Here is a 27996-nt window from a genome sequence, read left to right as displayed (position 1 = left end):
TTTTTCTCCGCCCCGCTCCCCCCCAAACACACTCGCACACGGGCTCTCAAGGTGTTCTCCGCACAGCGGAAGATGGCGACAGACTGAGGGGGCATGGCCAGCGGGAGCCACGGGGCCGTGCCGCTCGGCGGCCGCCACAGCGGTGCGAACGCGAGGCGGAAGCGAGAAGCGCACTAAGTAAAGCCCCGCGTCGGCGTCCGGCGCCTGTGGCGCCGCCGGGAGCCAGGTGGCCCGCCCGAGCCGGAACTCCGGGAGCGGCGGGCGCGGAGCGGGAGCGGAGCTGGCCCGGGACCGGCCCCAGCGAACGGCCAGAGCGCGAGCGAAGCCCGAAGGGCCGGGCAGCTGCCGGCCGGCGGGCCTAGGAGGGCGCGAGCGAGGCAGGGAGCGGCGCGGAGCGGGCGGCCGGCGGGCGGGCGGACCGGCGGGCGGGAGAGGAGCGGAGCGGCGCGGGGCGAGCAAGCAAGCGGAGCGGATCGCGGCGGCCGGGCCCGCACGGCGGCGCTGAGGGGCGCAGAGCTGCGCCGAGCCGAGACGGCCGGAACGGAGTGCGAGCCGGGCGGCCGCCGGCACAGAGTGAAGTGGCGCGGAGCCCAGGGCAGCTGAGGGGCCCGACACTATGAGGAGTGCGGCGTTGCCGCCGCAGCCGCCACCGCCCCAGTGCCCCGCACCGCCCCCCGCCGGGACGCCGGGCAGCGCCTAGCGGGCCGGGCGGCCGCGCCCGGGCGGCGAGCGAGGGAGCGCGGGAGGGGCGCGGGGACGGCGCGAGAGCGCCCCGCCACTCCGGCCTGAGCGGGGCCCCGGGCCGGCCGGCCTGCCTCGCCATGCAGCCCCCGAGGTAGAGCCTGGACGGCGCCGAGGAGCGCGGAGCGGCGCGCAGCCCGCTCGCTCGCCCGCCCGCCCGCCGGAGACGGCCGTCCGGCCTCGCGCCTGTCTGCTCCCTCCCTGAAATATGTTCAGGGGCGCTTGGATGTGGCCCGGGAAAGACGCCGCCGCGCTGACTATCTGCTGCTGCTGCTGCTGCTGGGCTCCCAGGCCGAGCGACAAACCTTGCGCCGACTCCGAGCGGGCGCAGCGATGGCGACTGTCCCTGGCGTCCCTGCTCTTCTTCACCGTGCTGCTCGCTGACCATCTGTGGCTGTGCGCGGGGGCCCGGCCCCGGGCCAGGGAGCTGAGCAGCGCTATGCGGCCGCCCTGGGGGGCCGGCCGGGAGCGGCAGCCGGCGCCTCCTCGCGCGGTGCTGCCCCTGCCGCCGCCGCCGCCCGGCCAGCCCAGCGCGCCCCCGGGCACCTGCGGCCCGCGATACAGCAACCTGACCAAAGCCGCCCCCGCCGCTGGTCCCGGGTCGGACTGCGGCGGCGTCCCAGAACCCACAGGGCTGGACGCAGCTTGCACCAAATTGCAATCTTTGCAGAGACTTTTCGAACCAACCACACCGGCGCCCCCTCTGCGGCCCCCCGGCGCCCCTATCCGTGCCCCGGCCGAGTTCCCCTCCGCCAAAAAAAACTTGCTCAAAGGCCACTTTCGGAACTTCACTCTTTCCTTTTGCGACACCTACACAGTCTGGGACTTGCTGCTGGGCATGGACCGCCCCGACAGCCTGGACTGCAGCCTGGACACGCTGCTGGGGGACCTGCTGGCCGTGGTGGCTAGCCCGGGCTCCGGGGCCTGGGAGGTGTGTAGCAACTGTATCGAGGCGTATCAGCGGCTCGACCGACATGCTCAGGAAAAATATGACGAGTTCGACCTCGTGCTACATAAATACTTACAGGCAGAAGAGTACTCAATCCGGTCCTGCACGAAAGGCTGTAAGGTAGGGACTGGCGTCCGCGGCCACAGCGGCTGCGTCGGCGGCGGGAACGGTGGCCGTGGGACCGGGAGAAAAAAGGTTTCCCCCTCTGCCCACCCCACCACTCCCCATCACCCCCACTGTTCTCAGCTACCTTGGGCCCCTCCCCAGAGAAGGGGCCTCAGGGATTAAGGTCAGGTGACCACCTGGCCAACTTCTATTAATTCTGGGTTTGGGCGCTGTAGGACTGGTGCTTCCTGGCGCCACGCTCCCACATGAGGAGGGAGGGGTCCCGGGGCCCCTAGCAGGAAAAGGGATGGAAAGAGGCTCTGGCTCGCCCAGCCCCCATCCTCAGCCAGCGGTGCCCCTCTCCTTCCTGAGCTGGAATGGAAAGTCCTGGGACTGGCTGGTGCAGCAGAAAGGCCGAAGGTCGGTGGGGGGTGGGGCGGGTGGCTTAACCCTCATCACCCATTAGCCCCTGCCAGTGGACACTCCTGGTGGCGGGGTACAGCACGCCATTGACCTTATATGACCTGAAGTAGCCAGACCTTATATGAGCCTGAGGTCAGAACCGAGGCAGGTGGCGCCTTGGGGTGCCTGTTTTCTCCCAAGGAGGGAACCTGCCAGCTCCTCTCCCCTGACAAGAGAAGGGGCTGGGAACAGGGCACAGCAGCTTTCGGGAGGGCCACCAAAGGCTGGTGTATTACCAAAGTCCCAGTGCCTTCCTAGCACCTTCCCAGTGCCCCGGGGTGGCAATGGAGGGAAAGCTGGCTTTCTGGCTGCTGGGAACGGGCATTCAGAGGAGAGGCGAGGCTGCTGCAGAATGGGCCTGCCTAGGGCAGAGTGGAGTGTTGAGAAACCTCTTGACCCTCAGCAGGGTCACTCTTTGACAGTAGATGTGTGGAGGGTGTAAGCATTTGGGATGCGGTGCTCCTGCCCTATTGGATCAGCCTGGCCAGGTACCCTGCCTCTGAGAGGAAAGAACAGCAAGGTCAAAGGGTCAAGTGAAGAGGAGACCAGGTCAGGTGCTGGCCTCACCCATCCTTGAGCTGGGGTCTGAGAACTGGAGAGGGAAACAGTTGCCTCCTAGCCTAGCTTGTCTCCCTCTGAGGCTTTGGGGAGGGGCAGAAGGTGCCCCCCTTTCCATCCAACTCGACCCCTGTGGACTTCTGCAGGATTCCACTCTCTTGGTAGGCTCCTTAGGGATTTGGGCAGGGGATTGGGGAGGAAAGGGGTAGCTCCTTGATCCTGACTTCACTTTCTTGTTCTCCTTTTTCCTGTTCTCGTAACCTAGCAGTCTCCCTCCCGCCTCCCTCAGCCTCAGCTGACTCACTGCCTCACTCACACTACCAAATGAGATATTCCACTTCTTAAAGGTGTACAGACAGATAGACACACACATACTGCCAAACAGCACCACCACCACCCTGGGCAAAGTCACACAGAGATACAGAGAGGTCGTCACACCCCTAGACAGTGCCACAGAAGCAGACACGGTGTCATACACATGCACATCTCCCCAGGATGTCAGAGACACACAGGCAGAAGTGCTGTCACATGAGAAAGGACACATTTTGTCATATAGAAATAGAGACACACACTCTTAATGTCAGCCACAGATACAAACACAGCATGAGCAGAGGGACGTGGTCCACTTGCAGACAGAAAAAGATGTCTGTCTTTTGTGGCCTTTCCTCCAACCCCATGGCCCGGCTTTTTTTTTTTCCCCACAGTCGCCAGGATGAATGAGAGACCACACCACAACTTTCCCATGGGGTTTTCTCCAGGTTATAGTTGGCTTTGAGCTCTGTCTGACCTCACGCTAAACAATAATCCCTCATGTTGATTATTTTTGCCAAGCAGTCTGATGTAGGAGGAAGACAACCGATCTCTTGGATTCAGGATGCCTTATCATCTCTATCACTTGTTAGTAGTGTGACCTTGGGCATGTCACTTCACTTCTCAAGGCTTTTGTTACCTCATTTGTAAAACAAGGATAATAATCCTTGCTCTGCCCGTATCCCAAGTCTTTCATGAGACTGAAGTGGGAAGAGGTAGCTGAGAGTAGTTTGCAATAACAACACCTGACATAGATGTAGTGCTTAGGGTTTTCAGTCTCTCTCACATATATTTTGAGATCATGCTTGCCCAGGGAGGCTGATAATACCAGCACTGTTATCCCCATTTTACAGATGGGGAAACTGAGGTGCAGGGGCGCAAGCAGTTTGCCCAAAGGTCACTTGAGCAGAAGCGCCAGGCCTCTGACCCACATGGCATGGGTGCTAAGCCCATGCTTTTGCCGTGGCCTCTCATCAGGTTCCTGATGGCTGGTGCCCTCCCTCCTCGCCTTTGTCTCCTTGTGGCTGTCGCACTCCTGCGCTCTCTCTCCCTCTCCAGTGAACTCTGCCTGCTCTCTTGCTGCCTGCTGTGCCAGGAGAAGGGCAGTGCCAGCTCTACAGCTTTCTTCCTGTCTTTCCCACCCTCCCCAGTGCACTCCCCCTCCACCGAGGCCTACACCCCCAGGCCTCTCTATTCTGGCTATATTCTGGGCACTGAGGGAAATGACAGCCCTGTTTCCCTCCTTCCTGCAGCCCCTCTCTCTTCACCCCAGCACCCCTCCTCTATCCCAGGCCTTTTCTGCAGATGCCTGAGCCTTCCCCCCAAGCTCCAGGCCCTCCTGTCCAGCCCCTGCCCCAGATGGGATCCCTGGGAGATAATGCCCCATCTTCAAAGCTTCTCTTGGGCTGAGGGCCCGCAGCCCCAGGTCAGGGTGAGGAGGCTTCCTCCGCCGCTGGAAACCAGACCCGGAGCCCCTGCTTCCGGACCAGGTGCCCCCCATCCCTGGGGGTCCTGTCCTGACTGTTTTGGCTCGATCTTTCCTGGGCAGCTCTAGAAACCCTGTTCTCTCCTTTTGCAATATCTGCCCCTGTTTTGGACCACACAAGGCCCCACACATCATACCTGTCCTCACTGCTGCCTGTGACACCTCCCAATTTAGTACCAGCTGCGACATTTCCTTAATGTGCGACTGACTTCCTCTCGCACAGCAGGGCGATAACTTAGGCAGGCCGATGCCCATCCCCACTCTGGCCTCTCCCAACCTGTGGGGCCATGCTCCACCCCTCCCTTACCTCCCTCACGCATACCCCACCAAAAGCCCTTGCTTGGCCCTCCTGACCTGCCTACCACTACTGGACCACCAGCTCACTCCCCCAACCCGCTCCATCTCCCAGCCCCACCAGGCCCTGCCTGGTTTTGATCACCTCTCCCTCCATCTCTGCCAGTTCCCAACTCTAAATTCAGGTGAATTTAGTGAAGATGGGGACCAAACCCTGGCCCCTTCTCTCATAGCTCTGATCCAAGAGGGGATAGAAGCCCAAGAGAAGGCCATTTCTCAGCCCTCTCACCAGCCATAAGGCCGCATCACTAAAGGTTAGTGCCAAGGAGGGATATGCTAGTTCTGTTCTCTTCTGGACTAGCCCACACCCACTGGGTAGATCGTGTGTTTGGTTCTGAGTCTCACACTGAGCAGGTTAGGAGGAGGCTAGAACCCAAGTTCTCCTGGACAGAGTCGAAGAAGCTGTTTCACCTGGAGAACAGGAGACTCAGGAGGATGTGGTCTGTGACTTCAGACTTCAGAAGAGTTGTCAGGGAGTGAAAGGAGAGGCATGTTCTGCTGCTTAGCCCCAGAGGGACTTCGTTGTTAGAAAGTCCCGGGTTCAAACCCAGCTCTTTGATTTATTACCTGAGTGACCTTGAGCTAGGGACTTCAGCTCCCTCAGCCTCACTTTTCTCATCTGTAAAATGGAACTAATTCATCAGAATGGCCCTACTAGCTCATTATTAATGAGAAGTCTACACAGTCCCTAGGCCTGGCATATCAGAGTTGCTTAGTTAACAGTTGTTTCCTTCCAAAGAGGAAACAGAGGGCCTTAAGAGGAGATGAGTTCCTACTCCCAGGGGAAGGGTCTGGCCTGATTCAGGCAGACCCCTGGAGGAAATGCTATGGAGATGACTCTGACTCCTGATTATAGGGCAAGTGGGACCAGCCGACCTCTGAGGTCTCTAGCAGCTCTGAGTTGAGGCCCATGAGCAGAGCCTGCTCCCCAAACAAAAGCATTAGAAGGGAAGGGCTAGGGAAGGAGGCCTGACACCCACACACAGGGGAGGGGACTGACAGAGCCAGCACTCGCCTTCTACCCAGACCTGCTGGGGCCCTGCTCTTCCTCCACTCTGGCTGGCAGCTGTTTCTGCCTCGCTGCCTTCCTCTCTCCTCCCACCTGCCACAGCTTTCCTGCCAAGCAGGGCTCCCAAGCTAATGCTGGTGCTGTGAGCAGGAAGTTCAGGGCACTGGGCAAAGGGCAGGAGCCCCAGGTCGGCATGCGGTCCCTATTGTCAATCCAGCTGGCAGTCCAGGAGCAGTGCCCCACAGTCAGCCTCCCTGACCCAGGCTTCTTACGGGCAGAGAGGGTGCTCTGGTCCGAGTTTGGGGGTGGAGGAAGGGGGATACAGTCAAGAAGCTGCCTCCTGGGAACCATGGCAAAGCCGCCCCTGAGAAGAGGCCGCCCGATCCACAGAAGCCCATTGCCCACCTACATGAGTGTGGGGCTTCTGGGAAGGGCCTGGGACAGAGAAGAGGCAACATGTGGAGCTCGGACAAGCATATAGTGGATGAAACGTGGGAGTGGGAAAGTGGTCTCACGCTGCCCACCCCTCTCCAGACACCCCCACCCCCATCCTGACCCACCCCACTCCCAATCCCCATATTCCTCCCAAATTTTGACCCACACGCAACACCCCAATCCACATACCAGTGACCTCACAGCCTTCCTAGTCTTTTACTATATCACCCTAGACCCTTCCCAGACCATACCCACATCTCACTCCCTAATCCTTACCCAGTCCTTACACTCCAACCCCTACTTCTCCCTGTAGTCACCTCCACCTGCTTCCTTCTAATGGCCAGTCTTTTCCTGTCTCCCATCCTACCCCACTCCCCTCATCTCTCACCTCTATCTCCCACTTGCCCAACCTCAACCCCATGTCCTTACCTCATCCTTCTAACTCCCCCACCCCAACACTGCATCTCTTGCCTTGTCACCTCCATGCTGTCTTGCCCCTCACATCCTTCTTACCCCACTCACACTTCACCTTCCTTTTCCCCATCCCTCTTCCTGCTCCACTTTCATCTTCTGGTCCCCTCTTCTCCTGTCCCCTTTATCCCTCCCTGCCCCTCTCCCTCTCTGCTCATTTTTTTCTTCCTCCCATCTCTCCTCCCCACTTAGGGTGGACATGTGTGTGTGCACACATACACACACTCACACATACACAATCTTCTTCATGGCGACTTCCCATCCTTCCCACAGGCTGGTGCCTGACTACTATAGTCACCATAGCAACGGGAACCTCCAGGAAGGATAAACTGGTATCTCCTGAAGGTGGGGGCAGGGGGAGTTAGGTGGAGGAAGGGAGCCCAGCAGCCTCCCACCCAGTCTCATGGTCTGACTAGAAGAGTCTGCTGAACCCAGTGGAGGTGAGGGCGAGGCAAGGGAAGACATGGGGTGGGGCCAAGTTTAAAGGAGGGTCAGGGATCTCTGAACGTATCACAAGCACAAGAGGATGCACTTCAGTCTCCTCCCTGGGCGTCTGCACCTCAGGGGAAGGGCACACCCTGCCTTCAGTGTGTGGGTGCAGATGGAGGATGACACCTCAGGCTTGAGGGTGGGAATTTGCCCTAGAAAAACTTCTCCCTCAGGGTAGTCTTGTTGTGTTCCCACTCTCTGGTGCTGTTTGCCTAGGCATACTGGGCATCAGATCTGCCCCCTCCCAGTCACGTCTCAGCCACGTGTGGATTCCAGCTGCAAGTGTTGGCTGGAAAGCCAGGGGCCGCTTCTGAGGGTTCTAAACAAACATGGACCTTCAGAAGCACCGTCCTCCGATGCTGACCCAGGAGGTCTCTGGGGAATAGGTATATTGTGTTCCCGCGGTTACAGGCGCACAGACCAGGGTGTGTGCAGGTGAGGCTGGGCTGGACTTTTCTCCCTGAACGTGAGAAGGGGTTCAGGAAAGCCTGAATTTTTGACACCTCAAGCCAGGCAGGTGCTTAGAGGGGAGAGCAAGGGCACTAGGCATGCTGCCGCTGGCCCTGAGGAAGGAAGGAGTTAGCACGGAGTGACAGGGGCTGCCAGGGCCAAAGCTCCTGCTTGAATAGATTCTGGAGAAAAGAACTGGAACCTGAGCCACAAGTCTCTGGGCCAGAAGGCGAAGGCAGCCTGGCACCAAAGAAGAAAGGGAAAGGGGAAAAGAAAAATGCAAGCTTTCAAGTGCCTGGCAGATGCCAGGGGCTTTCTATGCATCTGTGAACTCATTTAGTCCTGACAGTCATCCTAACAGGCAGGGACTATCGTTATCCCCTTTTTATGAATGCGACCACTGAGGTTCAGTGAGGAAAGTGATCCATCCAGGCCACAGAGCTAAAAGGTGGGAGGACCGAGACACAAACCCAGGTCTTTCTGTTTTTTCCCCAGGGCACACGTGTATAAAGAAACATCTTAATAAACTCCCCCAGCTGTCAGAGGTGATGCTCAGCTGGCTACTGAGAGGCTGGGGTGAGAAGCTGAGTGACCACAAGGGAGGTCCAGCAGTGCCTACTGGCAACTTGTAGGGGCCCCCAGGAGTGGCTCAGATCCAAAATGGGGACCCACCAACATCCTCTTTGTTCAGTACCCCAGTCTCTTGTCCTTGAGCCCCATTGACAATCACCAGTATCCTCTTGGGATAGTGACAGAGGATTGCTGCCTTCTTTTTCTACAGGCTCTGCCAAAGAGAAGAGAGGGACTGGGCTCCTATTGCCTGGAGGGAAGGTATCTGTGATAGTGTCAGCCCCAATCTGCAGGGAGGATAAACCAGGGCAGGAGGGAAGTTGATCCCCTAGGCAGGCCTAGTGCATGCCTGAGCCCCATCCAGTACCTACTGAGAGTGCTGGGAGGGGAAACAGTGGGACCTGGTCACCCCAGAGCCTGCTGAGGCCTGGTATGGACTTTGGACACCCTGTTCCCATGCCAGGATTTTGGTGAGCCCTGGCCTGGGATGGCTAGGCTTCTCTTGGAGGTAGAAGGAAGTGCCAACTCACCAAGTCCTGCCTGGAGAAGGAGCACATGGTGTTACTATTGTTTCCTATCTTTGTATTTGGTCTTCAGCAGATAGCATGGCTACCTACCTGGCTGATCTGTGAGAGGTGAGCATATCCGATTAGGGTTGAACTCAGCTAAAACTGCCAACCAAGTTAATCCCTCCGAACTGTTATAGACTTGGAATCCTTTAAAAAATACCTTTGTTCCAATTGCTGAGAAAAAAAGTCTTTGAGAAATTTTGGAAAACAGAGGTATAACAGGAAGAATGCTCAATGTTATTGTGTATCTCCTCCTAATATGTCTTCTTATAGCATGGTTTTTTATTGCGGTAAAATATATATAACATCAAATTTACCATTTTAACCATAAAAATGGTACAATTCAGTGGCATTAAGTATATTTGCAACATTGCACAACCATCTTCATTACCCATTTCTAAAAAGTTTCTCCTAAACTCTTTACCCATTAAACAGTAACTCTCCATTCCTCCCTCCCCCCCAGCCCCTCTTAACCTCTATCCTACTTCCCATCTCTATGAATTTGATCATTCTAAGTAATTCTTATAAGTGGAATCATACACTGTTTGTCCTTTTGTGTCTGGCTTATTTCATTTAACATAATGTTTTTCAAAGTTCATCCAGCTTGTAGTGTGTATCAGTACTTCATCCCTTTTATGGTTGAATAACATTCCATTGTCTGGACATAGCACATTTTTAAAAATTCATTCATCTCTAGGGACATCTGGGTTGTTTCCCCCTTTGGGTATTTATGAATAAAGCTGCTATGAACATTCATGGACAAGTTTTTGTGTGGACCTATGTTTTCATTTCCTTCCACATTTTGGCTATTGTGACTAATGTTGTTACGAACATTGGTATACAAGTATCTGTCTGAATGCCTGCTTTCAAGTCTTTTGGGTATATACACCCAGATGTGGACTTGCTAGATCACATGGTAATTCTACATTCAACTTTTTGAGGAACCTCCATACTGTTCTCTATAATGCTGCATCATTTTACATTGTTATGAGCAATGCACAGGCTTCTAGTTTCTCCAAATGCTCATCAACACTTAACTCTTTTCCAGGTTTTTTTTTTTATAATAGCCATCCTAATAGATGTGACTGTATATTTTTACATAGTTAAAATCATATAGTTTTCCACCTCGCTCTTTTTAATTTATTGCTAAAGTCATACTGAGTATCTTTCCATGTAATTAAATATTTGCAAACATCATTCTTGATGAGTATACAATATTCCCTCCCGTGAATATAGTGCAGTTTATTTAACTAGTCCCCTACTGTTAGATATTTACTTTACTTTCAACTTGCACTATTATAAATAACACTGTAATGAATATTTCTGTTCATAAATCTTTTGTCAGACCTATGATTCCTTTTTTCTGATAAATGCTATCTCAGTCATTTTTTTTTTTCTGATTTCTCTACTTGGCTGAGTTTCTTAAATCACAAAATAATGTACCCTCGTTGTACCAAATCTAACAATACAGAGAGGTTTATAAAGAAACATTTAATAATCCGCCCACCCCCTCCCCACTCAATCCTGAGGTCATTGATATTAAAAATTGGGTGTGTATCCTTCCACCTCTCTCTCTCAGATTACAGAAACATTTGCACACAAAACGACTTTTTCTTTCCCTTGTTTTACATACAAATGGAAGCATATACATTCATTCTGCAGGATGAACATTTGGGACTAGTCTTACAGAATCAGAGTATTAACCTTTTTAAGGCTTTTGACATACAAATTTCTTTCTTACCAATCTCTTTCTAGAAGGATGACTCTAGTTTAAGTACCCTCACCAAAAGTGTGAGACGAATTTACCACCCTTGTCCAGGATTGAGTATATTTTTTAAAACTTTACGAATTTGGAGCTGAAAAAATGGTAATAGCATTGGTTTTTAATTTGTGTTCCTTAGATCAGACATTTATTTTTCTTGTTTGTGGGCCATTTGTATTGCCTGTTTTGTGAATCGTCTGTTCATGTCTTGTGTTTTTATTATTGACTTTGTACATAGTTGTTTTTATGTATTAATGATTTTTTTCTTATTACATTTGTGGCAGTTTTTTTTTCCATTTATTATTGGAATCTTAGAGCTGAAAAGAGGGAATGGGAAAGAAAGAAACTATCCCAGGCATCTTTTAATATACTTTATCTCACTTAATTCTTACATCTGTCTTGTGAAGTGCATATATATTGGTCCCCATTTACATAGGGAAAGACAGGCTCAGAGAGGTTAAGTAACTAGCTCAAGGTCATCCAGCTAATAAGACTTGGCACTGGGATTTGAATCCAGGTCACATCCAGGGATTTGATTGCCAGAAGGCAATGGTACCATCCATTCTGTGCCAGTGTAATTATATGATAGGTAAAGCTTTGTGCTAGTTGCTTTGTGAACATCATTTACAGAAAGGTTAGGGATAGGTGTTTTTATTATCTCCATTTTGCAGATGAGGCAAGTGGAGATCAGGGAATTTAAGTAACTTGCTTGAGGTTTCATAACGGATAAGAGCAGACCTGAGATTTGACCACAGGACTATTTGAGATTAAAGATGTTTGACCCTGTCTTCTCCCCATATATGCTACCTCCCTAGGGACCATTTTCTTGGATCCAAATTGAGACCCAGAGAGGGAGAGCACTTGGCTTACAGTCACATAGCAAATTAGTGACTGTGCCCCTACCTCCTTCCAGATGACTTGTCCCAGTTCACACAGCCAGTTAGTGGCAGAGCCAGAATCTGAACCCAGCTCTGGCTAATTCTCCATCCAACTGGAGCAAAGGCTTTGCAATGAACATTTATGATATGAGCTGGGGAGAAGGAGCAATTAGGTAGAGTGTGTAACTGCCCTGAAACCTTTTTGAAAGGACAGACTCTGGTATTGGAGTCTTCTAGGTCAAGGCGGTTCCAGAAGCCCCTAAATGACAAGACCTGGGACAGGAGAACTCATGCCCAAAGGCAAGAAAATCTTTCTACAAGGAAAGAGCTGCCTTCCCTTCACCAGTTGACAAAGATTATAGCAGGAACAGTTGCCTCTTTTCAACACACTCAGAGTGTGTGTGTGTTTGCACACATGCACATGCATGTGTGCACGTGTATTTAGAGGAAAGAAGAAAGGGAGTGCTTTGATGGGGGAATGGAAATGGGCATTTGTAGCCCCTAGTACCCAAATGTTCTTCCCCCTATAGCTCCTTATAAAGAAAACCTTACTCATATAAGGAATGGGCTGAATACACTGATTTTAGAAAATCACTCTCCCATCCAGTCCTAGAAATCTCTCCCCATCTTGACCGGAAAGTCCATCAAAAAAGAGTTATTTGAGTAACAAGCTAACTACTTCAATGGTGATACAAATGAAGGGGCCATCCGAGCGGCAATATGGTGTACAAGAACTTGGGCACTGAAGTCCAGGTAACCTGGCTTCAAATTCCAGTTTGAATTTCTGTCCTCATAAAACAGTTTTTGAGACCTTGAACATATTCCTTCATCTCTCTTGGAACCTCACTTTCTTTGAATTCAAAACTAAGGAACAAGGTCATCATAGGCTTAAATGACATACAAGATGCTAATCTCAAAAGGACACAGTGCCTGTGAGCTGGAAAGTGCTCAAGAAATGGTAGCCACCCTTATTATTATTGGCTGTGTGGCCTTGGACGAGCTCTTTAAACTCTGGTCCTTCTGGTCCTTACCTGTAAATATGTCTTCACCTCAGGGGGTGGTTGTGAGGATTCAATGAGTTGATAAATGTCAGTTGCTTAGAACAGAGCTTGGCGTATAGTAAGCACTTAATAAATGGTAGCTATTATTATTCTTACCTGAATTAGAGGTGCTTAATCTAAATGACTGCTGAATACTCAATTGAGATTGGCAACATTTTCCCTTAGGAGAAGGGAAAGGTACTTTGGGAGCAGGAGGTGAAGTGTCTGGCATGGGGGTGGAAGGTTAGGAGCCAAAAGGCAACTAGAGAGATTCTAGTGAGTGAAAGCACGAAGATATGCTTGGGTAAGGGAGGGAAGAGGCAGAGATGGAAGGACTCTAAAGCTGTGATTTACCTCATCCTATGAGACCAAGCACAACTAACTGACAGGTCTTTTTTATTAGGTCTCTGTTCTCCCTAGCCTCTCATCTGTTTAATAAGGCACTGAGATTGGAGGAAGGAGGTAAGGTAGGGAGAGGGTGCTGGTATCACAGAAAGCTGGAGATTTCTGCCTGGACCTTGGCCCAGAACTAGTGGTGTGTGGAAGACAGGCATGCCTTTGGAGGGAGCAGTGGGATTTTATGCTGCACACGTTTGTGACCTGCTCAAAGGAAGCTATGATTGTCACTGTCACACTGGCGCCATTCCTTTGGTGGCCTGCATAGCCATTGGGCACCGAACCCTCCAAAGTTCCCCTCCTCTCATATTGGTTGGTTCCCTTTGGTTATAAGACTACTCATTAATTCCATTGGCCTGTTTGTTAAGCTTATCTGGCTCAAGCTCATGGCCAAGACAGTGGTGATGGAGTAGGTGATCCACAACTAGGCGGTGCAGGGCCTGGGGGTTTGTGGCAAGGCTGGTCAATTCAAGTCTTTTGTTGTTTTTGAGGTTCATGGCTGCATATCAGTTTAACACTTTTATTTTATTTTATCAAAGCAACATATATTCATAATTTTAAAAGATAAATAAGCTACATATATACACTCTTCAGAGTTAAACGCTTGAAACTCCCTTAGCTTTTTCTTCAGATATTTATCTTCACATTTTTTATCTCAATTTTTTAAACACCTTTATTGTGGTATGATTCCTGTACAGTAAACTGTACGTATTTCAGAAATACAATTTGATGAATTTTGATAGATGTATACACCTATGAAACCACTACCACAATCAAGACAGCAAACATTTCTGTCACTCCCCAAGAGGTGCAGATTTTGAATTCCCAATTTATCCCTTCCCACTCCCTTCCCCCACTGGTAACCATAAGTTTGTTTTCTATGTCTGTGAGTCTGTTTCTGTTTTGTAGATAAGTTTATCTGTGTCCTTTTTCTTAGATTCCACATATAAGCAATATCATATGGCATTTTTCTTTCTCTTTCTGGCTTACATCACTTAGTATGACAATCTCCAGGTCCATCCATGTTACTGCAAATGGCATTATTCTATTCTTTTTTATGGCTGAGTAGTATTCCATTGTATATACATACCACATCTTTATCTAGTCATCTGTTGATGAATATCTTCACATTTTTAATGGTGTGCCAACACTGCTATTTCTTGACTTTTCTATTTTAAATATTTTTGTATGTATACACACATGTGCAAAAATACACACATATATACATATATGCATATGTATATATGTATCTATCCCATATGTATATATCCTTGTAGCTTGTATCCATTTTTTAAATTATTTATAATGTAACATTTTAAAATGATAAATGTATATCTCAATGCTTATAATTAAAACAGAAGCCCTCTGCTACAACCCTGAGCCTCACTCTTCAGTCAAATAATTCCAAACCTCTAGTTGTTTCTTGTTCTGATATTTACCTTCACATCTCTAAATGGCATGCCAATCCTGTTATTTCTTGATTTTTTTCTGTTTTAAATATCTATTGACTTTTTATTCTATTGGAGGGGGATTTGGCTTTCTTACTACCAGCAACACTGTATGAGCACACATACTTCCCCTCCCCTATATCTAATATTGTCATATGACAATTTCTGGTTTTAACAGTATTCCATATTTACATTATTAGAATTATAAATATTGTTCACAGCTGAGTCATGTAGAATAGTGTGATTACATTTTCTTTCTTGGCCAACTTGTTTTCCTGGAGTTAATAATTGCCTCTTTTTTTCCTATTTGCTTAGTTTTCTATAACTTTTTTGCTAATGCAGCCCTAATTTCTCCATCAAAGCTGTAAAACTTATGCAACTCATTACATAACCCATTACTTATACCTTTTTCTTGGAGCTCTCCATTTTGCTTCAGTCTGGGCTAGTTGCTGGAGGCTTGGCTTTCAAGTGCTTGGATTTTAAGTGTTTAGCAAGCATCTCTTCTGTATTCCTAGCTCAATATAAAATCCTTAGGGAAATAACGCAGATAAGTAAGATACAATCCCTGTCTTCAGGGAGCCTACGGTCTCAAGGATGTTTAGTTCATGGAGATATCTCAGCAGAAGGCTAGAGCTCCTTCCAGGGACTTTGATCTAGACTGTGTCTTTGACCCCACATTCCAGGCAGAACTTCCCCTCTCAATCTCCACTGAATTATCAGAAGAATACAATACAGTCTCCCAGAGAACAAATGTGGTCTTAGGCTGCATTAACAGAAACAGCTTCTAGGACAAGAGAGCTGATACTTCTGCTTGACTCTGTGTTGATAAACTCTGTCTGGGGGTTGCATTCAGTTGCAAGGGACATAGAAATGTAGGAACTTAATCTGAATATGAACAACCAGGATAGAACAAAGAACTGGTAACCACATCCCATAAAATAGTTGAAAAAAACTGTGAACACTTGGCTTCTTGGAAGAGTAGTCTACACATAGTCATCCATCTTTCTTCCTTCATATTCCCTTTTAAATTGCTTACAGTTTGGTTTCTGCCCCCACTGCCCTGCTGAAACTGCTCTCACTGTGATGAGACTGCTGGCATGTCCTTATCTGCTGACCACTCCTTATTCTTTGAAACTCTCCTCCCCTAATTTATAGAATGACATTCTCCTGTTCCTTCTCCAAACTCTCAAACTGCTCCTCCATCTTTGTCAGATTCCCTTCTTCCACTTACCCCTTAAATGTTAGTGTTTTTCAGGGATCCACTGTTGGTCCTTTTCTCTCTGTGTTCTCTCTCGGCAGTCTCATCCACTTCCTTGGCTTCCACTATCACTTTATCAGTCAGAGCAAGCTAGTTTACACAAACGACCCCCAAATATCAGAGGCTTAATGCAACAGTTATTTCTTACTCACAATACCTGTCCAAAACAGGTCAGCAGGGAGTTCATGGATAGTCACCATATCAGGCCAGTAAAAGGTCCATTTCAACACTGCTTCCACAGTCAGCAACAGAGGGAAGAGAATGTGACAAATCATACACCAGCTCTTAAAGCTTCTCCCCAGAAGCAATCCTATCACTTCAATTCACATTTCATTGGCCAAAGGAAGTCCTATGGCCATGCCTGAGGATATTTCAAAGGATATGGGAAAGTATAGTCCTACTCTGTTCCTAATGATTAACTCCTTAACCCTTGATGACTCCCAAACCTTTATCTATAGCCCAGACCCTCCTTCTGAGCTCAGGCCATTATGTCCAATGGCCTCCTTGACATTTCTATCTAGTCTATGTTGACCTATACTTAAAAGTTAACATGACGAAAACCTGAATTTATCTTCACCCCCAAATCTAGTCCTCCTCCTGGTTTCCCTTCTTTAATGAATGATACTACTATTCACCCTGCTACCCAAGCCAGAAACCTAGTAGTCATCCTGGACACCTCCCTCTCCATCATTCCCCATATCCATAAGTTATCCTGTTGATTCTGCCCTTTTTGACATCTCTTCTCATATCCATCCCGTCCTTTCCATTGCTTAAATCTGCTCCTACCGCCTTAGCTGAGATCCCCATCGTTTCTCACTCAGATTGTTACAGTCGTATCCTAACTGGTCTCCCTACCTCCAATCTTGATACCTATGCTCCATCATCCACACTTTCAGAACATAAGTCTGAAAATTTTGTCACAGAGGTGATAAGCAATCTTTTAAGAAGCAATTCTTTAAAACTCATCAAGAGCTGTCCATTGCCTGTAGGATGAAGCCTGGCTCTTCCTCAGCATTCAGAACATATCATAAAATGGGCATGGCCTTCCTCTACTGCCTCATCTCCCATCATGGTGCCCTTTGTACCCTCTAACTATGCTAAACTACGTCCAGTGACTGAATTCGGCACTATTTCACACCTCCAGGCCTTTCTACCTGCTTATTCCTTTGCCTTCTGTGCCCTTATTCCTGCCCTATCCCACCTGGTGAATTTATACTCATTTTCTCCCAGCCCCAACTCCAGCCTCTCCCACCTAGAGATATTTTCCTGTGCTTCAGCCCTCAAAACACAGTTGATCCCTCCTCCCTTTATGCAATCACTGTACCAAGTACATACTACTTACCACAGTGACTTCTAATGATTGATTCACAAGGTTGTGAATCCTTAATTCACAATCCTTAATTCACCTCCTGCTCCTTAAAGATAGCAATCCTGTCTTCCTTATCTATATCATCTGTAGATCCCCAGCACAGGACTAGGCACTTGAAGATGTTCAGAAAGTGATCATTGCATGAAAAAAAATGCTTGGGAAGACCTGACCCAATCCAAGGAGGTTTACAAATACCTCCTGCAGTGCTGGCATGGGGACAGGAAGTTTTGGGCCCCAGAAGAGCTAGTAGGAGCCATGAGGAATGTCGCAGAGAGGCATTATCTCAGCTCAAAAGAAGAAATAACTTCTTTAACTACTAGAGTTATCTGAAGATACAGGCTGCCCTAGGACATAGTGAGCGCCCTGTGATAAGAGGTTTACTGTCAGTAACTGGATCACTCTTGACAGTAATTTTGGAGTGGAAATTCCAACAGCAGATAAAGAGGTGGAGTTACGATTCTCACCTTAGCTTCCATTCTGGAGTGGTCATGAGCCTGCCTCCTCTGCTCACCTGATTAATATGGATCCTTTAGGCTCCTTAAGAGCTGCTCCTGCACCAGGGACACCACTTCTCCACTAACCAAGCCACCACTGACCAGGCCAGGCCCGCCCTGCCATGGGCCTTGGAGCAGGTAGCCTAAGAGGCTTAGAGATGATTGGACTCTCTGGGTCTGCACTGGCCCTAGGTTCTTCTCACCTCTCCAGTCATCTCCCCTACCTTTCCTCCAGGCCAGGCCAGGGTGCTTTGACTCATGGATGCTCATTATCAGCAGCAGCAGGAGAGCTGTTGCTTATTTTTACAGCCAACTTAAGTAAAGCCATCTGATCCACCTGGATTTACCCTGTAATGCCTCTAATCCCAGTCTGACTCTGCCAATCCCAAGGAACTACTCCCAGAGTTATGTCTATGACCTCCTTCCCCTGGGTTGGAGAGATTGACTTTGACCTTACCCTGTTCTGCTCCAATTCTTTGAAAGCCAGAAGCAGGAATAGGAGTGCGTGGCTCTTTTCAGACCTGCCCAAGGATGTCCCTCACATGATGCTAGGTGTGTATGGCTGCCATGCAAAGAGACATTGGATTGGTCGGCAGGGTACCTCCCTCGAATCCTGGCTTTATAGCTGATGTCTTGTGTGCCTCTGACTCAACTAACCCAATCCCCTTTTCTGGGCTTCAGTTTCCCCCTAAGTAAAAATCTAGGGGCAGAGTGGTTATTTGTGTGCTGTGGACAGTGGGTTTTATCCCCCAGCCAAGCGCAGATTCCTGCTCTGCCTCCACAGTCTCTGCAGCTGCAGCTCCTGGCCAAGTGTCCCAGGGGTGCATTAGGAAAACAAGCAGCCATGAAGAGAAGGTCTGCAGGGAGGCTTTGGATGGGGAAACAGGCCCTAGGGAGGGATGCAAGTCAGAATGCAAGAAGGAAACTGCCGATTTCCTGGTTGGCAAGAACTGAAGCTCTCCTTTCTGGAGGGTTTTCCAGCCCCCAGACCAAGGAGTCCAGGATGGCCTCCTCTTTCCAAACCCTCCAGCCCGAGTCTTGGCTCTGAGCTGTGTGTGTATACACGCGCTCATGTGCATTCAGGCAGCACCCTGGGGGGTCAGGAGAAGTCAGGTGCTTCTCCCCAGAGGAGCATAGGGACAGGAATGCCCTGGCCAGGGCTGCAAACCAGGGAGCAGAAAGGTCAGGCTCTCTAGTTCCCCGCACTTCTCCCTAAACTGGCAGCTGCAGCACCCAGGATGGGTGGGGATCCCCCTCATCTTACTGGCTCCCCTTTCAAGAGTGGTTTAGCAGCCCAGCCAGGGGGAGGGGTGGGATAGCCTTCTCAGCTTCCTTTTTGGGTTAATTGGTGTTCCCTCTAGTTACTCGCTGCTTCCTTCCCCTCCCAGTTCCCATAGCAACTCAGCTGTAGCAGCCAGAACTTGATTGAGCCCAGCGGTGGCCTGCTGGAGGTGGGAAAGAGGGTTCTGTAGGGAAAGGAGGGCACTGCCAGGTCAAGGCTTCCCACCCTACCCATCATCTGCCACTACGTTGAGGGTCCCTGACAGGGCATAATGAAGCAGTCTCTTCTGCCAGGGCTGGAGTTGGAAGAGCCTTAAAGCCCAGAGCAGGCCTGGCTCTCTTCAGCTCTCCTCCTGTACCCTCGCCCCTGGGTCACACCCCCTGAGTTTGGAATTCCCAGTCACTGGTAGGATGGTCCAATAGGAAGAACCCTGGGGCTGGAGTAGAGAAACTGGGTTCCTCACTTGGCTGCTATTTTATTTGATGGTAGTCAAGTCTTTCCCCCTTTTCTGGGCCCCCATTTCCTAATCTGTAAAATGCAGTAGGGTGAAGTTCTCTGCGTATTAAAATTACCTGAGGTGTTTTGGAAAACTCCACAGAGGTCTGGGCCCCACCCACAAGGATTCTGATGGACTTGGTCTGGCATGTGATGTGAGCCAGGCAGGAGCCTTTAAAAAAGACTCTCTGAGTGATTCTCATATGCAGCCAGAATTGAGAAACTAGAGCAAAAGATCTCCAAGGGTGTCCCAACTGACTGTTGTCTGATTTAGAGACATCTCTTTCTTCACCCCACCTGCCTGACCTGCAGCCAGCCCCTCAGTACTCCCAACCTGGGCTCTCCTGGCTCTTTCACACCTTTGATGATGAATGCCCAGGCTCCCTTTGACTGCCCAAGTCTTAACTGATGTGACAGGGCCCACGACTTACGCCCATCCAAGGAAGATGGCTGCAGCGACTAAGGCAGGCTTGTGGCCCAGGTGGTAGCATTGAGAGCCAGATTTTTTACCCAAGAAGGACGCTGGGCCACCTCTGAAGCACATGGGCCAGAAATGGCCTCAGCTGGCCATCTGTGGGGCTGAGGAACTGGATTACCTCTCAGCCTTGTGTCATTCTTCTTCCTCCATTCCCCTCATTAGCTCCTGGCCTGTTCCTGCCTCGCCACCCACAGGCCTGGTGTCCTCCTCACGCAATCTGCTCACCTACTCGTTGCCATGGTGACTCTGGTTGGGGGTGTGGGGCTTGAGAGACGGTCACCTAATTAAGGAGAAAGGTCCCACTCACACTGTCAGGCCCCCCTCTCCTCGCCCTGCCTCTCTCAACTCCCTCCCTCTTTCCCAGAGCAGAGGAAGGGAGCCCTCAGCCATCAGAGCTTGTTATTAGGCTCATTGCAGTTGCCTGGGAGAAGGGCTGGACCCCTAGTGCAGCCTCTTCAGCTGGAAGCGGAAATATTGAACTAGAAGAGCCCAGGGAGGATCCCACAGGGGCCTCAGAACCCCAGCAGTGGAGGAGTAGGCTATTCCACACAGTCCAGGCCAAGGGTTGAGGCTCAACCTGGGTCCAGGATGCAGAGGTTGGGGCAGAGGATGTGGACAGAGACTCCTCTTGGCACTTTGGGGCCCACAAGATGGAAGGAGGTCTCTGAGATACTGGGGCTTTTAGCGCTAAGGATTTCCTTTTGTTTCCTGCCTCACTTTTCTTTCTTTCTCCTCCCATACTTCTGCTCACTTATCCTTTCTTACCCCTGCTTTCCTCTGCTCCCACCTTCCTCACCCACCTTTATTCCCCTGCTCACTCTTAAACCTTCATCTTTCTTTTTTTTATTTTTAATTTTTTTTTATTGAAGTAGAATTGATTTACAATACTATGTTAGTTTCTGGTGTACAGCATAGTGATTCAGTTATACATATATATATATATATTCTTTTTCATTAAGGTTATAAATCCTCATCTTTTTTAATTTAAAACATTTTTTAAATTGAAGTATGGTCAATATACAGTGTTGTATTAATTTCTGGTGTACAGCATGATGATTCAGCTATACGTATATGTGTTTTTTCTTTTTTGAATTAAAATTTTTTGTGTGTTTTTTAGGGGGTAATAAGGTTTTGTTTATTTGTTTGTTTGTTTGTTTTAGTGGAGGTACTGGGGCTTGAACCCAGGACCTCGTGTATGCTAAGCATGTGCTCTACCACTGAGCTATACGCTCCCCCACATTCTTTTTCATACTCTTTTCATTATAGGTTATAAACCCTCATCTTTCTTACTCCCTCTTTGTGACCTATCCTCTTCACAGCCCCTCTTACATCTCTCATGCCCCCACCCTCTTATCCTCCTATTCTTTCTTACCCTTTGTCTTCTCCCACCTTCACTGCACCTCTTTACCTCCCTCACACCCTCTGTGTCTTATTCCCCTGCTTCCTCCTCAACCCTGCTTTTTTCCCTACCCCCACTATTACCACCATTTTTTATCCTCTAACTCCCTACTCTTTCTTACCCTTTCTTTCTGACTACCCTCCTCCCTTGTGCTCCCAGACCCCACTGCCACTCTCTCCAACCCATGAGGCCCTCTCCTATCCCTCCAGCTCCTTCTTCCCCTGCCTTTTACCTTCACTTGGTCCTCTCCCCACTCCTTTCACTCCATTCTCACTCCTTTGCATGCAACTTTTATCCCAATAATTTCACTTCGAACTTTATATACATAAAATTTAACACAAGTGTGCAAGAGGTGTGTACAGAGCTGTCCACCAAAGCATTGTTTATAATAGCAAAAACCTGGAAATCACTTAAACCTCCATCCACAGAAGATTGGTACCCTTTGCACTTCATTCATACAAAACCATTCTCTGTTCTTTTAGCGCACCATGCACACACTCATCTCCATACCTTTGGTTAAGCTGTTGCCTCAGCCTGGAATGCCCTTTTGTCTCATCTCTGCCCACCCCATCTAAAATCCTAATTTGAGCCTCAACTCGACTGTTATCCCCTCACTGAAATCTTTCCCCGCTTTTCTGTTTGCTTCCCTCCAATGGCCAAGGGTTTAACTTCTCCTATAGTATAGATTATGTGCCATAGTTTCAAGTTAGATCTGTCTATCCATGAAACTGGAATTTCTCTGAGAATAGGGGCATGTCCTCTTTTACTCCTCTGGTTCCTGCAATCAACAGACTTTTTTCTTTTAACATACATTGTACTGAGTAAACAGTGGTCAATGAGACAGACCCACATCTGCTTTCATGCATTTTAGTGAGGTGGACAGAAAAACAAAAGAAGGATGCAGACAAAGTCATATTTTTGGTGAAGAAATAGTTAAGAAGAAGAATAATGAAGGCGGCATGCTCTAGCTCAAGTGGCCAGGGAGACCTTTCTGAGGATGTAGCATTTGAACTGAGGCTTCAAAGTTGAGAAGGACCCAACCAGCCCAAAAGTGGGGGGAAGAGCATTCCAGGCTGAGAGAACAGCATGTGCCAAGGCCCCAAGGTGAAAAGAAGTAGGACAGGTTCAAGGAAAAGAAAGAAAACCTCTGTGTGGAGCAGGATGAGCTTGAAGGGAGAGGTAGAAAATGAGGTTGGAGAGACAGACAGGGGCCAAGTTATGCAGGGGGTTGAAGTCTGGGGTCGAAAGTTTGGGTTTTATTTTCAATGCATTTAAGGGTTTGAAGCAAGGGAAGAACAGAGTTAGATGTCATTTTGAGATCACTCTTACTCCTGTGGAAACAGTGGATTGGAAAGAACAAGAGTGGAGGCGGAGAGGCCTCATAGGAGAATGTTGTCCAGGTGACAGATGACCATGGCCTGCACAGAGTTGTGAAAGTGAAGGGACAAATCACGCCTTGCTGATGGACTGTGTGCAGAGATGCAGGCAGAAAGAGAAAGGAATGCTAACACTTAGGTTTCTGGCTTGAATACCCAGGTGGAGAATTGTGGCACTTAACTGAAGTGGTCAAGGTGTGGTGCAGGCAGATTTGGAGTACAAAAACCAAGAACTGAATTTTAAGATTTACAGCATGCTAAGTTTGAGATGCCAGTGAGATATCAAAGCTCTGTTCCTCAGGGGGTTGATTTTCATCACAACCCACCACCACCCATCACCACCCCCCTGCCCTTGCTTTGCCAAAGTCCATGTTCCTGGTGGAGTTCCTTGGATTTTAGTGTAAATGCTTAAAGAAGCTCTGAGCACACTGCTCAGAGTGTGGTTGAAAGGCCTCTGGCAGCAGAATGACTTGGACCCTTGTTCAAAATGATTCCTGAGTCCACCTCAACCCTCTTGAAGCTGAATTTTGAGGATGTCGTCTGCATATTTAACAAGTGTCCCAAGGGAATTCTGGGGCACAATGAAGTCTGAGAACCATTGCTCTAAGGAGCCACTATGGGAAGGTACCCCAGAAGCTATGAGCACTAGATGTGGGCAGGGCTCTATCCCCACGTGTGAAAGTTGCCTGGGAAGCTTGTTAAAATGCAGGTGTAACTTGGCAGGTCTAGGGCGGGGGCTGGGATGCTGCATTTCTCACGAGCTCCTAGGTGATGAAGATGCTGCCAGTCCAGGTCTACATTCTCAGTAGCAAGGAGCTACATCAGTGGCTCTCAATGGGAGGTGATTTTGCCCCTCCCCCAGGGACATTTGGCAATGGCCAAAGACATTTTTTTGGTTGTCACAGTGGGGTTGGGGAGGATGTGACTGGCAACTACTGGATAGAGGCAAGGGATGCTGCTCAATATTCTACAATGCACAGGACAGCACCCACTACAAAGAATCATCCAATCCAGTGTCAGTTGTGTTGCTGTTGAGAAACTCTAGTCTTGATGATAGCCAAAGAGTATAGAGCAGGGACCATTTCTTAGCTAAGACACAGTGCCTGGTAGGAGTGGCCTAGACAAGAGAAGTATACCAGTGAAGGAGTTTACAAACGAAATGTGGTTTCTGCTCCACTCCAGGACAGAAGCCAACTGGACAGAACATGGACTAAGTAGAGCTTGAAGGCACCTGTGGTGCTTGGTAAGGCAGATTCCCATTTTTTATTAAACATAACCCCTTATATGTGTATTGCACTTGAGAGCTAGCAAAACATTTTCAGATGTGTCATATTATTTGATCCACACAGCACCCTAATGAGGTAGAACAAAGATTATTCTCTCCATCTCCTTCCTGAATTTGGAAACTGAATGCCATCAGCCAAAAGGGATGTTTGCTGAACTGAACATAACTGAAATTTACCTCAATACAGGTGACCTCAGACAAGTCAGGACATCTCTTGGGGCCAACTATAAAATGGTACGGTTGGATGAGATGGTCTTCCAGCTTTGACATAAGAGTAATTTTGTAATTTTACCAATGAACCAATGAACAAATCTTGAATGACTACAAACTGGGGGACTCAGGAGTTCTGGAGATGAGATTAGAGAACTTAGGGTAGGAGGTAATGGTCTTGTCCCAAACCCTTCTTCTTCTCCACACCCTGGATCCTGGTGTTGGGTTGGTGAGCACACTGCACCCTCCCCCAATAGAGTACAGGTGGACCCCTCTTCATCCCTTTTCTCCGAGCTGGGAAGGGGCTGGCGCCTGGGCTGACGCTCTTTCCTCTCCCCACAGGCTGTCTACAAGGCCTGGCTGTGCTCAGAATACTTCAGCGTGACCCAGCAGGAATGCCAGCGCTGGGTGCCCTGCAAGCAATACTGCCTGGAGGTGCAGACCCGGTGCCCCTTTATACTCCCTGACAATGAGGAAATGGTGTATGGAGGGCTCCCTGGCTTTATCTGTACAGGTAAAGGCAGGGCATTGGGGAGGAGGGAGAAGCTGGGGGCGGGGAGCAGGGCAGGCACCAGGTTGGGGGGTGTAGGAGCAAGGAGGACAACAGGGAAGTCAGGTCAGGAGAAGGTTGGTGGCTGGAGGAGCAGGTAATGAGGCCCCCATGTTGGGACAGTGCTAAGTGGAATGGGGTAAAGAACAGAGTGGCCGTCTCCAACCAGAACATGCCTGGCCAGGGAGTAATCCCCGAGAAACTGTCTGGGGTCCTTGGTCCCTGTCCAGAAAGGGAAGGTGCTAGGGGGCAGACTCAAGAGTCTTGGGCAGGGTGACCCGAGCAGCCCCAGCTTTGAAGATCTCTCTCGGAAAGGCATAGCCGGCAGCGCCTTGAGCACCCCACCCCCACCTTCCTTATCCATTGACAGGGTTGCTGGACACTTCGCCCAAGCGGCCGGAAACCAAGTGTTGTGACGTGCAGTGGGTCTCCTGTGAGTCGGAGAAGAAGAAGTTCAAGGAGTCTGAAGCCCCCAAAACCCACCACCAGCAATTCCACCACTCTTATTTCCACCACTACCACCAACAGTACCACCACTACCACCCCCGACACGACCCCCCAGGCCACATCAGCCACAAGCCCTCCCTGCTGCCGGTCTCTGGGGGCTCCCGCCTCGGCCCCAGCAGGATCCGGCTCTATGTCCTTGTTCTCATGCTCCTCCATACCATGGTGTCCTTCTCCAGCAGCCAGGGTGGTGGGGGACCGGGGCTGGAGGCACTGCCTGCCCTAGATGAGGGCCTCACTCGGGAAGAGTGACAGCAAGGTTGGAGATCAGACCTCCACCACACACCAACATCAGCTCCAGGCCCTCCCAGGGGGAGGGGGAGGGGCTCCTCCCATGGGAGGTGTAGGACCAGGTTGGGGATGGGGGAAATGGGGGACCACGCATCACCCCCAACCAACCCCCACCCCAAAAGCAGCTCCCACAGAACCGCCACAGGGCCTCAGGGAGCTGCAAAACTCATCCGGGAGAAAAAGGCAGGAGCAGCAGGGGCCCCCTCTCAGGCCCCCATCTGTGGGGCTTAGCCAAAAAAAGGTGGGGGTGGGGGCTGGAAATGCCCACCCCCACTGAGAGTCCTGACCCCAGGGAAGGAGGCTGCTCACCCAGCCTTGGCCCTGTAGGGAATGTTGGGGGGCACAGAGGGGAGAAGCTCTTTCCCCCCTCCGCATTCCTTTTGTTGCCACGATCCTTAATTCCCTCCTGCCCGTACCCCTACAGGCAACGGCAGACGATGCAGTGGCCCTCCTTCCCGCTCCAGCACGCCTTGTCCCACATGGGGCCTCCACAGGGAGGGGCCAGGCTGGGACACAAGGTGTACACAGTTGCAGCTAGGTCGGAGCCCCAGTTTTAAGCTGTGCCCCACTACCCTAGGCAATGAGATCTAGGAATAGGGTGCAGAACGAATGGTGAGAGAGAGTGGAGACAGGGAAGAGGGAGAGGAGAGGAAAGAGGTGGGCCGAGGGCTTAGAGAGATGGCTGAATGGGCTGTTGCCACTTGGCTTTGGGGAGGCAGATGATCCGTGTCGAGGCAGGCTCAAGGATAGCTCCCCAAATCAGAAAGGGTAGCCTAAGGAGCCCTCTGAGGAAAGAGCACAGAGACTGGGCTCTTGGGCCTTGAAACAGAAGGCTGAGGGCATGTGGTCAGACTGCCGCTGTCTGAAGGGCCATATTTTCCAGAAGGTGCACATACTCCCAAGGGCCGCTCTTGCCCTGGAGATCTTGGCCTTGGGGCCAAAGACGTTTCCATTTCTGATCTCCATGGGGAGGAGGGACTTAAGCCCAAGTGGGTCAGGCCTGGCCTGGGTCCCCAGACTCCCCTATCTTGCCCTAGCCCAGGCCTCCATGAAGGAAATCCTGGTGGCCTTGCCCCAGGGCTTTCCAGAGATGAGCCTCCCTGATCCCCAGCCTGTCCCTGCCCCCAGCCTACCAAAGAGTATTCATCCCTTCTGATCCCTAACCCCATGGGTTGCTATCCCAACTGTGGAACCACCAGACTGCTCCTCACCCTGTAGCAGGTCCCCTAACCCAGCCACTCCTGCCCCTTGCTGGAGAGAGTCCAGAAACTGACAAGAGGACCCGCTGAATAAAGACAATGTGCTGTCTGTTGTCCCTTGGCTGAGAGACTTGTCATGTCAGTCTCTCGTCAGGCTAGAGGGCTGGATGAGAAAGGAGGCACAGAGAGCCCTTTCGGGGGGTCCACTAACCTTGTGCTGATCTCCTGGGATATCTGCAGGCCCATAGGAGCAGACAAGAAAGGGAGCCGTTGCCAGGACAGGCCAACGGGCTTTCAGTGCCAGAAAGGGCCTGTGTTCTAGGATGTGGTGCCAGTGAGTTAAGGGGAGGGGTGGGCCTGGAGTTGCATTTAGGCAAAGCGAGAGGGAGAGGGGGAAGGGGACGGGGCAGCTGGAATTGGCTGGTGGTGGGGGATACATGGGAGACCTCCCTAGTAGAGAGGGAATCATCCAAGGAACTCAGCTGGGTCCCCACATAGGCTTTGTGAGACTGGGGAGTCCTTCCCTGCCAGTGTTCTTTCTCTCAGTGTGTACCCCTCCCCTCGCCCCTGTGCCCTGCCCACAGACTCCCTGTTTGGCCTTCAGCATTTCAGGCCTAGCCACATACCCCATCCCTAGAGTGCTCTTTTCAGCTGGGGAGGGGAAGAGGTGCTGGCTCCTTTCCAGAGATGCTTATGTAGATGTGAGAGACCCTAGGTACTGCCTTCTAACTCCTGCATCCTCAGGAGGGGAAAAGGGACTGGGAAGTAAAGGGGGACCTGCAGGCCCCAGGGAATGGACCCTTGGAGACTCCCATCCCCTCTTCCCACTCACCAAGTGCCCAGGAGACCCCTGGCTCAGACCAGCCCAGGGCCTTGCCCAGTGGCAGGGGAAAGGGGCACCTCACTCCACCTCGAAGTCATTTGACTGTCCTCCACCCTACCACCCAGATCATCCACCACCACTCCAGCTGCCCCTGCCCTCTGTCACAGGCAGCAAAGCTGGGCAGCTTTCTTATGCCATTTTCTACACTGTGCTTCATAAGTAGGACTTTCTTGCACTAGTTCCTATGACTGAGTCTCCAAGCTGGATTCCTAGTAGTCGCCCGTCCCTTCCTCCCTAACCTGGCTACAATTCAGTTGTTGCCCTTCCCCCGCCTCCGTGTTTCGGTGAGAGTCTCTGTATGTGTACTGCTTTCTGTTGCATTGTGGGGCAGAGACCTCTCTGCTCTTGTTTAACCCCATAAAGAAATAAATGTTAAGACTTGATAATAACCCTCCTATCATGGTTTTGTTCTGCGGCGTCAAGAGCGGCCCAAGGAAAAAGT

The 27996-nt window shown here is 50.3% G+C and overlaps 1 protein-coding gene across 1 annotated transcript; it reads left to right on the top strand.

Annotated features, from left to right (window-relative positions):
* Positions 1–6: 6 nt before the first annotated feature.
* On the top strand, positions 7–27943 carry NALF2 (NALCN channel auxiliary factor 2). Its single transcript, XM_074359023.1, has 3 exons — positions 7–1810; positions 24470–24641; positions 25048–27943. Exons 1-3 carry the CDS (start codon positions 950–952, stop codon positions 25431–25433), a joined length of 1419 nt encoding a protein of 472 aa, XP_074215124.1. The 5' UTR covers positions 7–949; the 3' UTR covers positions 25434–27943.
* Positions 27944–27996: the final 53 nt, after the last annotated feature.

The sequence above is a fragment of the Camelus bactrianus genome, chromosome X (genome assembly GCF_048773025.1).
Source record: "Camelus bactrianus isolate YW-2024 breed Bactrian camel chromosome X, ASM4877302v1, whole genome shotgun sequence".
NCBI lineage: Eukaryota > Metazoa > Chordata > Mammalia > Artiodactyla > Camelidae > Camelus > Camelus bactrianus.
This window is presented reverse-complemented; position numbering and strand designations above follow the sequence as displayed.